Source organism: Mobula hypostoma, chromosome 2 (assembly GCF_963921235.1).
Source record: "Mobula hypostoma chromosome 2, sMobHyp1.1, whole genome shotgun sequence".
NCBI classification, from domain to species: domain Eukaryota; kingdom Metazoa; phylum Chordata; class Chondrichthyes; order Myliobatiformes; family Myliobatidae; genus Mobula; species Mobula hypostoma.
Window position 1 is genome coordinate 138,976,119 of NC_086098.1, and position 14,664 is coordinate 138,990,782.

At 39.4% G+C, this 14,664-nt stretch overlaps 1 protein-coding gene across 1 annotated transcript in view; it reads right to left on the reverse strand.

Moving 5' to 3' along the window:
- Positions 1 to 14,664, reverse strand: part of cdc40 (cell division cycle 40 homolog (S. cerevisiae)) — a 154,239-nt gene that overhangs the window by 72,039 nt on the left and 67,536 nt on the right. The window contains exons 5-6 of the mRNA XM_063040770.1: positions 3,826 to 3,965; positions 1,338 to 1,434 (exon numbers count right to left, since the gene is read on the reverse strand). Of these exons, the coding sequence (XP_062896840.1) occupies positions 1,338 to 1,434; positions 3,826 to 3,965 (237 nt within the window). The remainder of the gene's footprint in view (positions 1 to 1,337; positions 1,435 to 3,825; positions 3,966 to 14,664) is intronic.

The window sequence follows — 14,664 nt, forward strand, 5'->3', positions numbered from 1 at the left end:
TTGTCACTGAATAAGCATCTTGGACTCAATTTTTCATTACTTCGCAGAAATTGTTCTCATAATATATCAAATAAAACACGAGGGCTAGTTTTTAAATGTCAGTAAGTGTTAAGTGCACCAGCTCTGCAAGTTGTTTCTCAATATTTCCAAATGCAAAAGTACATGATTCACACCTAGGCTTAGTATGCCTATAATTAATCTCACCAGCAAAACCTTTCCTTCGTTTGTAAGTGTAACATGCAGAAATATCCAAATGCTAAATTACTTTGCTGCCAATTCAGATTCGAATGACTGCGGAGAACAGTAATGTGAAGATAAATTGAAGGGGAAATGCTAAAATAAAAATAAATAATAGCAGGAAATAAATGAAAGAAAAAATTTATTACTTAATAGAGTAGCATTCCCTATGTTTTTACATTAATATCCTCCTTGTTTTGGCAGCAACTGCTCTTTTACAGATCCCACTACAGCTCTTCAATTTTACTATCTTTATACTTTATCTGATGTAGTGTTTTTAATTCTATTGAGGCAAGACATATCTGATGGTTAGCTTTTAAGGTTTCTTGCTCACATTTAGTTCTCTGCTCATTTTCTTCTGCTTCTAGCTCTATAAAAATATATACTCTCTCAAATTATTACTAATACTTTAATTTTCTCTTTTTTTTCCTTTTCCAACTACAGACCTATATAACCATACTCTAACCCTTATCTATATTGCACTTGTTCTTTCCACATAAGTAGGCATGCGGAGTGTTAACTCTGTTCACTTAAATCCAATTTCATAATGAATAATAGGTTTGGGATTCAACAATAAAAATGTCCTGCAAAGGAAATCCTCATATTGTCTCCAAATTGAGATCATCCGATTATTTGTATTGTGTCGCAGGACTCTTTAACATACCAATGTAAGCACTCCAGTAAAGCTAGCTGCAGCTCTGATCTCCAGTTTCTCTTTTCTCACTTCATACCCGTTCAGAATTCAGCTCTATCTCACAACCAACTTTCTTGGGCACACCATTGCAAGTGATTCTTTAGGGAACTTGTCACAAAATTCTATGGCTTTAACTTAAGTGAAAGTTCACAACAACATAACAGGTATCAAAATTAAGAGATGAGGAAGTTTGAGAATAAGGAATACCGGACAGGAAGCAAGCAGGGACAGTAAGTTATCTAACAAGTACTTAAAAAAACAAAGGCAGCAAAATACTTTAGAGTGCCGTCAATTTGTAGCTGGTGTGAAATAAAATGAAAAATTCATTCAAATCCTCCTTTCCAAAATATCAAAGTTGTTACCCTCTCTGTGGAAAAGCAAACAAACAAAATGAAGGTTTTATTACTGTGAAGGATTGTTTTCTCTTCTGCAGGTTTCTCATCTTCTTGTTTGCCCTTCTTCTGCCTTTTTGCGATGATCTCATCAAGTTCTTTCTGTTCTTCCTGTTGAATTAACAACATTATTTAAATCAAGTAGGGTAACAACATTATTTAAATCAAGTAGCCTGCAGTAAAATATAATTTTATTGATTATTCACACAGCAACATTGCTCAGAATGTGCACAGAGAAAGAAAGGATGATCTAATTAGAAATAACAGAGAACATGTAAACCACGAGTTATAACGAGCAGGAATAACTTCAAATTGTTTGAGAGATTTAAAGTATATAGTGATTTTTTGTGATACATGAGCGTTGGCTTTGCTCTATATATTGTTGGCAGAAGGATACAGAATAATATTACATTCTATTATTAATGTGCAGTAAGCAAATACTTTCCCAAATTTTTAATCAGTTATGTAGTGTTTTATCAGGATGGTTTCACATAAATTTACTCTAACTCCAAACAATTTGCCACTTGCCTGTCAGAAAGGTTGTTTCTTTGATTTAGCCGTTCAGTGTTACAGCACTGAAAGAAGCCCTTTGACTCATCGAGTCCATGCAGACAATGAAGCACTTATTTACATAAATCCCATTTTTATTCTTCTCACATTCTTGTCAAACAACACCAGGTTCTACCACTCACCGACAAAAATCTACAGTGGCCAATTAACCTACTTTGGGATGTATGAGGAAACCCGAGTTCTTGGAAGAAACCCACAAAGTCACAGAGGGAATGTGCAAACTCCATACAGCCAGCACCAGAAGTCAATTCTGAACCTGCATCGATAGAGCTTTGAGGCAATAGCTCTACTAGCAGTGCAATTATGATACAGTAAAAAAGGTTTAAATGAAATAAAATCATAATTTTGCCTACTCGAGAAACAGAACACAGTACTTTGTCAGTCGTATGAGATAAGGTACTGAAAGAACCTTACTTTGAAATCCAAAAGCAAAATACTACAAATGCTGGAAATATGAAACAAAATAGAAAATGGTAGAAATACTAGGTAGCATCTGTGAGGAGGGAAAACCAATTTTTCAAAGGGATGACCTTTCATCTGATGAAGGGCAGCAACCTGATACATTAACTGCTTCTCTCTCTATAAATGCTGAATATTTCCAGTACCCATTATCTCTCATTTACCAACTGATGTCATAATAATTCTAGGTAAATGGTAACTCACAGGACTAGTCATGCATTACTTCCACTGTGCATATGAACAACTTAAAAATATATACTGGGAACTGATTTAAGGAATTGTTGCGAACGCAAGTCAAAGGAGTTCTAGGAAGCTCTATATTTATCAAAAAGCTCCCAATTTAACAAAGCAATGCTATGTTTATAACACACTGCCAACTTCAGATGGACTTTTTACAGAATATGTGCTTGGCAATATCAGTTTCAGCACCAGAACAGTGTGTGCATTTTATACAGCCTTATTTTAAACCATGTAATAGTTTCAATCAGCGCCACTGCAGGAAATCAATACATGCTTGAAATGCCCATTGGCAAAAGGCAGATATGAAAAAATTTTACATATCAAATCTTGAATTCACGGTCATGATCCTATTCTCACACAGTGGCTTTTGACTTGCAATTGTACATTACATTGCAAGTAAGGGAGGATTGCTGGTGGAAACTGACCAGAATCAGTCTGATACCGTACAAAGTCCCATCTGCTATTCAAGTCAATAGCAGGGTGCATAACCACAGTCCATAGCAGAGGAAGAATACCACTGGTAAATATCACTTGGAAGCAGCACATTGCCCCAGCTGGTACAGTTTGCTGCCTCACAACATCAGAGACTTGGGTTCAAATGTGATGTTAGGTGTTGTCAAATGTGGAGTTTGCAAATTGTCCTTAAAAATGCATGGGTTTCTCTGAATGTTCAGGTTCTCTCCCACACCCTAAAGGCATATGGGTTAACTGGTTACTGTAAGCTGCCCCTAACGTGTCGGTGAGTGGTAGAATCTGGGAAAGTTGATGACAATGTGGAAAGGATAAAAATAAAGACTGATGTAGGATCATTTGGCACAGACTTGGTGGGCCAAAATGCGTTTCCATGTTCTCTGCCTCTACACTACACTAAATTAACACCGATTTTTCTTCAAACATTTCATTTCAAAATTAGCTGCCTCATTATGTTATGTCTGAGCCAAAAATTGTAGTAGCCAACAAACATTCCATCAATTATTCTCACCATAATAATAATTGCTAAGTTATCAGAAAGAATGACAATTTGTTATTTGGCAAGATATTCTTATACACAAATATGCAGAAATTGAGAAAAGCTGCAGCCTTCTGTTTTACAGAAGTCCATGACTGCCATCGTCATAAATGATAAATTACATTGGGCAACAATATTTTTTTAAATACTCAGAATTTGCAACTTTTATTTAAACACATGAAGATCCTAAATTTATCTATTTTTGCACAGGTAAACAAACTAACCTCTGAAGGCTTGGCCACATCCTTCTCATCAACATACTTTGCCCAAGGTCCTTGAAAGCCTTCAATATTTGCTGGGTCTGATTCTTTTAATTTCTTTCGCTTTTCTGATTTCTTTTTACCAGATTCAAATACTGTAAGTCCTGCACAATTTTAAAATCAATACAAAAGACATGTTGGCAAATACATAAGAAAGCTGAGCAAATTCACTTTAATTAAAATGTCATTCAGCAATGTTTCAAATATTTTATTCTTGAAAAACCACACAAGGAGCAAAAGGGCTGATAGATTTTTAGCTATTAAGAAAATTAAAGGATTCAGGTTTAGGGCAGTAAAGTGGATCCAAAGTAAAAGATCAGCCATATTCTTACTGAATTGCAAGGATGAGCGGTCCAAACCTCATCTATTTCTTATGTCCCTTTGGTATTATGCTCAAACCAAATTCAAACATCATCAGTAATTCAAAGGCAATAAAACAGGGTCATAAATTATAATTAAAAAAAAAGAGACTGATCCAAATCTATCATAAGATCATAAGACATAGGAGCAGAATTCGGCCACGGCCATCAAGCCTGCTCCACCATTCCATCATGGCTGATTTATTATCCCTCTCAACCCCATTCTCCTACCTCCTCCCCGTAACCTACGATGCTCTGACTAATCAAGAACCTATCAACCTCTGCTTCAAATATACTCAATCATTTGGCCTCCAAAGCTGTCCGTGGCAATGAATTCCACAGATTCCCACTCTGACTAAACAAATTCCTCCTCATCTCTGTTCTATGTAAATGGATGCACCTCTATTCTGAGGCTGTGCCCACTGACCCCAAACTCATCCACTATATGAAGTATCCTCTCCACATCCATTCAAAATTCAAAGTAAATTTATCATCAAAGTACATATATATCACCATATACAGTCCCAAGATTCATTGTCTTGTGGGCATACTCAATAAATCAAATGAGCATAATAGAATCAATGAAAGACCACACTAACAGGGCAGAAAACCAGTGTGCAAAAGACAACAAACTGCAAATCCAAAAAGAAGAAAAAATAAATAAACAAACAAGCAAATAAACAAACAACCAAACAAGCAATAAATATCAAGAGCATCAGATGAACAGTCCTTGAAAGTGTTTGTGGGAACAGTTCAATAATGGGGCAAGTGAGGTTGAGTGGTTATCCCCTTTGGTTCAACAGTCTGATAGTTGAGGGGTAGTAACTAGTCCTGAACCTGGTGGTGTGAGTCCTGAGGCTCCCGTACCTTCTTCCTGATGGCAGCAGTGAAAAGAGCGCATGACCTGGGAAGTGCGGGTCCCTGATGATGGATACTGTCTATCTAGGCCTTTCAATAGGTTTCAATGAGATCTCCTCTCATTCTTCTAAACCACAGCGAGTACAGACCCACAGCCATCAAGTGCTCCTCATCCTTCACAGAATCATTCTTGTGAACCTCCTCTAGACTCTCTCTGTTTTCTCAGATAAGGGCCCAAAAACTGCTCACGATACTCTGTGCAATCTGACCAATGCCTTATAAAGCCTCAGCATTACAAGCCTGCTATTATATTCTACCCCTCTTAAAATGGATGCTAACATTGCATTTGCCTCCCTTACCATTGACTCAACCTGCAAGTTAACCTTTCGGGAATCCTGCACAAGGACTCCCAAGTCCCTCTGCATCTCCGATTTTTAAATTTCCTCCCTGTTGAACACAGAAACATAGAAAACCTACAGCACAATACAGGCCCTTCAGCCCACAAAATTGTGCCGAACATGTCCCAACCTTAGGAATTACTAGGCTTACCCATAGCCCTCTATTTTTCTAAGCTCCATGTACATTTTCAGGACCTCATTGCTTTTCCTTCCTATGCCATTGGTACCAATATGTACCAAGACATCTGGCTGCACCTCCTCCGTCTTCAAAATGTTGTGGACACGATCTGAGACATCCCTGACCCTGGCATCTGGGAGGCAACATACCATCCAGTGTGTCCCGTTCATGTCCACAGAATCTCCTGTCTGTTCCTCTCACTATCAAGTCCCTTATCACTACCACTCCCTTCTTCACTCTCTTTCCCTTCTGCACCACAGACCCATGCTTGGTGCCTGTAACCCAGCTGTTGTGGCATTTTCCCAAGAGGTCACCCCCCACAAAAGTATCCAAAGCAGTATACTTGTTTTTGAGGGGAATGACCACAGGGGTGCTCTGCTCCAACTGCCCATTTCCATTTCTCCTGACAGTCACCCAGCTATTCGCCTCCTCCAACTTCAGGGTGACTACTTCCCTATAACTTTGATCAATTATATCCTCGCTCTCCTGTACAAGCCGAAGATCATCTAGTTGCTGCTCCAGATCCCTAACAAGGTCTTCAAGGAGTTGCAGCCGGATGCGCTTCACACAGATGTAGATCCCTGGGAGACTCTGGGTCTCCCAGTTCTCCAACATCTGGCACGAAGAGCACACCACAGCCACATAAATGGTACAGTAAGAGAGAAATAAAAAACAAAAAGGAAACCTTAACAGACACTTTACACAGAGCTGATGCTTCTTCCAAGCCAAAGCCTGCTAATTCTTCTCTCGCCACTGGACTACTCCCGTACAATGCACTCCGCTTATCCCTTCTGTACTATTATTTAGTTTGTAGAGCTCTATTGTCGCCACTGATAGGACATGTACAATGGACAAATGCTCTTGAAGCTCCTTTTTTAAATAACAACTGCCAACCTGCCAGAAATCCCTCTTGGTAGGGCTCTGTTAACGCTTTGAAGACACTGAGATCTTCCGCAAAGCTTTTGCCAATCATTTTTCACTCAGTACCATCTCACATCACTACAATGGTTCATGCAGCTATTGTCCTGAAACTTTAATGAATTGTTCTTTTTCCGTTAATCAAACAATAATGGGACCTTCCTCTAAACACTTGCTATTGATGTTTCTAAGTAGCATTGTTTTAATATTGCTGTCATTCTCCAGATAATGATTTTGACTCAGGCCACAGAAAAGATTGCCCTTCACTGCTGATGGGTTCAGAATATCTTGCCCTCTGAGACATCCCACCCTGCTCCGATTCTGGAACTAGCTCGTTACTTTGCTTTGCAGTTTTCTTTCTCAACAGCGGTCTTTTTCTCATCTACCAAAATATCACTGCCATCACGAAGCCACAATGTTTCACTTTGACTCACAGTGAAATATAAACATAGTCAGCCCATGTGGATATCCAGACAAGAGTACTGCAAGTTCAATGACTCTTGAAGAATGCCCTCAAAATCTCTCTCCCTATCTTTGAAGAATTATTCTTTGTATTTTTTTCTACTCATTGAAAAACTGTCACTAGAGATATCGTATTCCATTCACCGCCAACAGCTCCATAACAGCTGTGGCTCTATATCTTCTTTTAATATTCTTTCAAGGGATGTTGGCTTTACAGGCCCAATCAGCACCCAACTGCCTATCCCTAGTTACCCTAAGAAGGTGGTGGTGATCTGCGTTCTTGAGGTGAGGTGTGGGTATACCCAAATGTCGTTAGGCAGAAAGTGCCAAGATTCTGACCCAACACAGGAATGGCAACATATTTCCAGGTCAGCATTGGTCTGGCAGTTATAATGAGGATAACTTCCAGGGGGCGGTGTCCCCATGCTTTTGCTACCCTGCCCTTCTAGCTGGTTGTAAGTTTGAAAAGCACTGTCCAGGAGTCTTGCTGTGTTGCTGCAGGTGATACAAACTGCTACGACTATCCATCAATAGTGGGGTGACAAAATGGTTATGGATGAGATGCCTATCCAGTGGGCTGTTATATCCCACAGAGAGTTAAACCTCTTGAGCATTGTTGAGCTGCACCCATCCAGGCAAATGGAGAGTATTCCTTCACACTCCTGACTTGAGCCTAGTAAACGGTTTAGAAAATAGTCTGCACCTTTTTTCCTTCTATCAAAGTGCATGACTGTACACATATGTTCTATCTGCCACTTCTTTGCCCGTCCTCCCAATCTGTCCAAGTCCTTCTGCAGACTCCCCACTTCCTGAATAATACCTGCCCCTCCACCTATCACCCAAAAACTTGGCCACAAAGCCACCCAGCCTTCAGTTCTTACTGTAAATTGCAAGCAGTAAGTTGAATTTAAACTGTGTCACAGACTAAGAGGTTGAACATGCAACAGCCAAGTATTAAGGCATTGGGGTTGTGTTAACTGGCTTGTATCAAACCAGGCAACATGGCTAAGTTATTTGCATTGTTACCCCAGTTCAAACTGGCAGACCAGATGGATGTTGTTACGTAGCATATCAGACATGGTCACAGGAGTTTCTGTGTACTTACCATATTTGTGTACTCAGAGGCGGCCATGACAACATTAATTTTGGGTGTCTGCCTGTCATCATTTATATTAATATTTGTTTTATTTAGTGTCTCCCAAAGGCGTTTGGACCTTCAGAGGTGCCTTATCAATTACAATGTATTTCCACTATGCATCTCAAAGGAACCATTTGCCAACTAAAAATATTGAAGTTAATAATCTTATTGTAACTATTGAAATTATATTGAATCACCTACTGTTACCTTTGATCTTAAGGGTATAAAAATGTGATGTACCTTTGGGTTTGTGAACCTCTACCTAGTGTGTCTCTGGAACGATGCCTGCTTGTTTTGATGAATAAATACAGTGCCTTGAAAAAGTTTCAGTCCCAATAACTATTTTCACACTTTACCATCTAATTACTCAATTTAAAATACATTGAAATTGGATTTTTAAGCTGATCTATAAACCAGTCTGCATCATGACAAATCAAAAGAAAAATTCTAAAACCTGTCAACAATTTACTAAAAATTAAAAATGAAAGTTGTGAGGCTGAAGAAGTATTCGACCCCTTTGAAATTAGTACACTAACATTCCTCAGGTGCAATATACTGTATTACCTTACCAACTGCTGTTGATGTAGAAAATTGGAGAATCACCTGGTTTCAATTAATTCAAAAGAATAAATACTCCTTCTCTCTGTAAGGGCTTTAAGTATGGTAGGTTTTCAACAGGCCAAACCAATATGAAGACAAAAGAGCATTCAAGACAAGTCTGGGAAATGATAACAGAAAAGCACAAATGTGGAAGAGGATAAAAAAGTATCACAAAATGTACTGAACATACATCGGAGTTCAGTGCAGTGCATTGTGGAAAAAGCAGAAAAATTATGAAACACTGCTGAGGTCAGGCCATCCCTCTACACTGAGTCACTGGAGAAGAATAGCACCTGTAAGAGAGGCTACTCCGACACCAACCGTCACTGAGTGAGCTGCAGACGGCAGTGGCTGCAACTGGAGATGAAGTACATGGCTCCACAAACTCTAAGACCTTGCACAAAAAGGGTACTTAAGGAAGCGTGGCAAGGAGAAAGCCCTGGCTAAATAAAAAAAAAGCAGAACATCTTTCCCTTTAAGGCTTTTCAAAGCGTCACTGAGAAGATACTGTAAAGGTGTGGGAGAAGGTCTTGCGGTTGGATGAGACTAAAGTGGAACATTTTGTCCTCAACACTAAGCAGTACATGTGGTGAGAATCTAATACTACACATCAGCCTGGTAACATGATCCCTACATAAAGTATGCTGGAGGCAGCATCATGTTATCATGTTATGGAGATGCTTTACAGCAGCAGGGACTGAAAATCTGGTCAGAATGAATGCTGCTAACTACAGAGAGATTCTAGATACAAACTTGCTAGCCTCTGCCAAAATGCTTAATCTGGTGGGGGAGGGGGGGGGGAAGAGAAGTTCATCATTCAGCAGGACAATGACCCAAAACACACTGCCAGAGCAATCATGGAGTGGCTTCACATGAAGAAAATTGATGTCCATAGGCAGCCCAGCCAGAGTCCTGACTTTAACCCGATCAAACATCTCTGGGAAGACCTCAAGATTGCTGTCCACTACCGCTCTTATCCAAAAAGACTACCGGCCTGAATATATGTGAGAAATCGTTCAACTAAGTACTGAGCAAAGGAGAGGTAAATATTTTTGAACTGCTGACATTTCAGTTTTTGAATTTTTAGCTTTTCATGCTTTCCCTTAATTTTGTGCTCTACTGTGAAAAAAATGAGCATATGAATTTACAGATAAAAATTCATAGCTAAATTGATCAAAATGCCTGGTTGTAATACTCATTTATGTGAACAAAGCATTGGGTGCTGAATAACTTTACATTGCTTTATAAATCACCAGCTTTATGGTCACTCTGGTGACTTTGAGCATAGTCACAATAGTCTGCAAACTCGGCCACAGAGCCTTTAATTCTGTCATCCTAACGTGAAACCTATAACCTATAATGTGAAAAGAAGCGATCCCAATAACAATACATGCAGAACACCATTAGTCATCGGCAGCCAACCAGAATAGGTCTCTTTACTTCCACTCTTTGCCTCCTGCCAATCTTCTATCCATACTAGTGTCTTTCCTATAATACCACTGGGTCCTATCTTGTTAAGCAGTCTCATGTGCGGCACCTTATCTAAAGCCTTCTGAAAATCCAAGTAAACAACATCCATTGACTCCCCTTTGTCTTTCCTGACTGTTACGTCCTTAAAGAATTCCTACAGGTTCATCAGGCAAGATTTCCCATTAAGCAAACCATGCTGACTTTGGCCTACTTTATCATACACTTCCAGGTAGCCTGAATCATCATCCTTAATAATAGACCAAACATCTTCCCAACCACTGAAGTCAGGCTAACTGGCCCACAACTTTCCTTGCTCTTGTCTCTCTCCCTGCCTGAAGAGTGGAGTGACATTTGCAATTTTCCAGTCCTCTGGAACCATTCCACAATCTAATGATTCTTGAGAGATCATTGGTAATGCCTCCACAATCTCTTCAGCCACCTCCATAACCCTGGGGTGTAGTCCATCAGGTCCAAGTGACCCATCTACCTTCAGGCTTTCAGCTTTCCAAACACCTTCTCCTTACGTATAGCAACTATGCTCATTTCTGCCCTGACAGTTTTGAATTTCTGGCATACTGCGAGTGTCTTCTGCAGTGAAGACTGATGCAAAATATTTATTAAGTTAGGCTGCCATTTCTTGGTTCCCCCATAACTACCTCTCTAGCGTCATTTTTATGTGGTCCAATATCCATTCTCTTACTTCTCTCTCTTACTTTTTATATTTCTGAGAAAACTTTTTGCATTCTGTTTTATATTATTGCTAGCTTACCTTTATATTTCATCTTTTCTCTCATGTTTTTTTAGTTGTCTTCTGTTTGTTTTTAAAAGCTTCCCAATCCTCTAACTACCCACTAATTTTTGCTATATTATATGCCCTCTATTTTGCTTTTATGCTGTCTTTGACTTCTCATCAGCCATGATTGCCTCATCCTCCCTTGAGAATACTTCTTCATCTTTCGGATGTATCTATCCTGTACCTTCCGAATTTCCCCCAGAAACTCCAGTCATTCAGCCATTGCTGTTCTACTGCCACCCCTGCTAGTGTCCCCATCCAATCAATTTTGGTCAGGGCCTCTCTTAAGCCTCTGTAATCCCCTTTACTCCACTGTAATACTGACACATCTAACTTTAGCTTCTCCCCCTCAAGCTGTAGGGTAATTCTATCCTATTATGATCACTGTCTCCTGAGAGTTCCTTTACCTTAAGCTGCCTAATCAAGTCAGTTTCATTGCAAAACACCCAATCCAGAATTGTCTTTCCTCTAGCAAACTCAACTAAATGCTGTTCAAAAAAGCCATTTCTTAGGCATTTTACATATTTCTCCTGGGATCCAGCACTAAACATATTGAAATCCTCTATAACTATTGCAACATTGCCCTTTTTACATGCATTTTCTATTTCCTGTTGTAACTTACATTCAACATCCCGGCTACAGTTCAGGGCCTGTATATAACTCCCATCAGGGTCTTTTTACCCTGGCAGTTTCTTAACTCTACCCATAAGGTTCTGACATTTTTTGATCCTATATCACTTTTTTCTAAGGATTTGATTACATTTTTAAGCAACAGAGCTACCCTCCACTTCTGCCCATCCTTTTGATGCAATGTGTATTCTTAGATGTTAAGTTCCCACTGTGATCTTCTTTCAGTCATGACTCAATGACTCCCACAATGTCTTGCCTGCCAATTTCTAACTGTGCTACAAGATCATCTACCTTATTCCGCACTACCATGAGCATTCAAATCTAACACCTTCAATCCTGTATTCAGCATTCTTTTCAATTGTGCCTTTATGCTACACATTAACTCACCCCACAGACTGCAATTATGCCCTATCATCTGCCTGTCCTTCCTCACAGTCTCACTATACACTGCATTTACTTGTATACCAACTGACCCATCTTCAGCCCTATCACTCTGGTTCCCATCCACCTGCCAAATAAACTTAAACCATTCCCAACAGCTCTAGCCAACCTGCCTATATATAGATCCCCTCGGTTTCAGGTGTAACCCATTCTTTTTGTACCTGGTATACCTTCCCTGGGAGAGATCCTAATGATCCAGAAATCTGAAACCCTGCTCCCTACTCCACTCCCTCAGCCACTCATTCATCTGTACTATCATTTTATTCCTGCCCTGGTACTGGGAGTAATCAGGAGATTACTACCTTGAGGACTTGTTCTTCAGCCTGTTCCCTAACTCCCTGTGCAGGACCTTTACCCCCTTTCTATCCATGTCATTGGTGCCAATGTACACCACAATCTCTGGCTGCTCACCCTCACCTCTTGAGAATCTTCTGCAGCTGCTCTGAGACATCCTGGACCCTAGGACCCGGGAGGTGACACACCATCCTGGCTTTTCTTTCATGGCCACAGAACCTCTTGTCCACCCCCGCCCCCCACAACTATCGAGTCTCCTATCACTATTGCTCTGTCTGACTTTACCTTTCCTTACTGAGCCTCAGAGACAATCACATCAGTTAAAGGATCCTGCATGGAGGTTAAGAACATAAGAAACAGGAGCAGAAGTAGGCCATCTGGCCTGTCGAGCCTGCTCTGCCATTCAAGAAGATCATGGCTGATCTGGCCATGAACTCAGCTCTACCTACCCACCTTTTCCCAATAACCCTTAATTCCCACTCGCTTGCACCAATTCATCTTATCGTTTTTATTTTTTTTAAAGGTGATTTAGTCTTTACATTAGCTACTCCCCTTTAAAGTTGTACTAAATAGAATGGGTAAATATATATTGCATGCAGGTCCAAGAGTTTGTAGAAGAGTGCTGGGTGCCCCCTGTCTGATAGTAAATAAATTGCAATAGAGAGTTACAGTTTAAACAAGTCACACTAATCTTGAAGTAACTCCAGTTCACAACCCAAAAGAAAAATCAGGCAAGCAATTATAATTTTCAATAAATTGATTTTGAGTAATGGACTAGTCAGTATTTATTAGTGGGTATGTTCCCCTACTTCCTTCAACATCAGCAACCAGAAACTGCTACTGGATGTGTACTTGACCACAATAATGGGAAATTAATTCAGTATTTTGCTGGTAGAATTACTGGTGATATTTTAACATTACATAAAAAGAAGTAAATTGAAATTCTGTACATCCTGGTTGGGTATGCATTCTTTAGATTCAAAGAACTTCTCTGGAGCTTCCTAGAAACCTTGTTCATGATCACAAGAGATTCTGCAGAAGCTGGTAATCAGGAGCAACACACACAAAATGCTGGAAGAACACAGCAGGTCAGGCAACATCTATGGAGAGGAATAAACTGTTGATGTTTTGGGCTGAGACTCTTCACTTGTTCATGATGTTGTATGGGGACGCAAATATCTCATGATCTTGCCTGGCTTTATCTGGCATCACAAACACAAATTACACACTCATTCACAAACTAGAATATTTTCCACTCATGCACTCTGGTTGGTTAATGATAGCATGGACATACTGAATTCTGCAGTAAGGCAAGGTCACACTGCTTTTGATCATTGATCATCTGCAAGAACGGATATTGGTAATTTCCAAGAAAATGTGTAAAAATGAACATTATTCTCACTCAATTTAAAAATATCTGTATGGAATTAGAGAGGTTTAATTGCTCCAGAAGGGTCTCCTTTTGATTTAAAGAAACTAATTTGATTTCATAAACACAAGGGATTCTGCAGATGCAGGAAATCTACAGTAACACAAAAAGTGCTTTCCTTTTTCATATGATGGATTGGAATGCTTTCCACCTTATGTCATAAACCACTTCCAGGTCAGGATACATTTTCCTCTGGCCTCAGTTCCAACCAAGCAAGAACCTAATTTTATCAAATAGAATTTTTTTCCCACTATTTTCCACTTCAAACGTTCTGAAAGCTGTCAAGTAAGAATGCATTTGTTTAATCTGGAGTGGATTTGTTTCAAGTTCCTGAGGTAAAATGCATGTGACTGTTCACTGAACCATCATGTTTGGTCTGTCTGTGGCTTTTTAAAAAAAAATCAAACTGTTTTGAGTTGGTTACAATCATCTTTTCTAAAGATTAGAAGTTCAAAAACAAAAAGACATAACTTAAATTGGGGACAGAAATTTAGGCAATGTTTTTTAAGAAGCTAATAATAATGCAATTCATTTACCAAAGACATTTCAACGGATCCCATTTATGAAGTCGCAGTTTCATAGACTCACAGAAACGCATCTTAAATACGTGAAAAAAGTATGGAAAACAAGTCTCAGATATCCCATTTATCAGATATTATTATTTGTTTTCTTATAATTGTCTGCAATTCCAAAACGAAATGGAACAAAAATTGACATGTCCAGATTTGCAAAGAAAGAAAAATATTTAGGACAGGGAAAAGATACTTGTGCTTGTCACCTCACCATCTGTTCCAAATCTGCAACAGATAACACAGCATGATTTAGAGATTTGGAG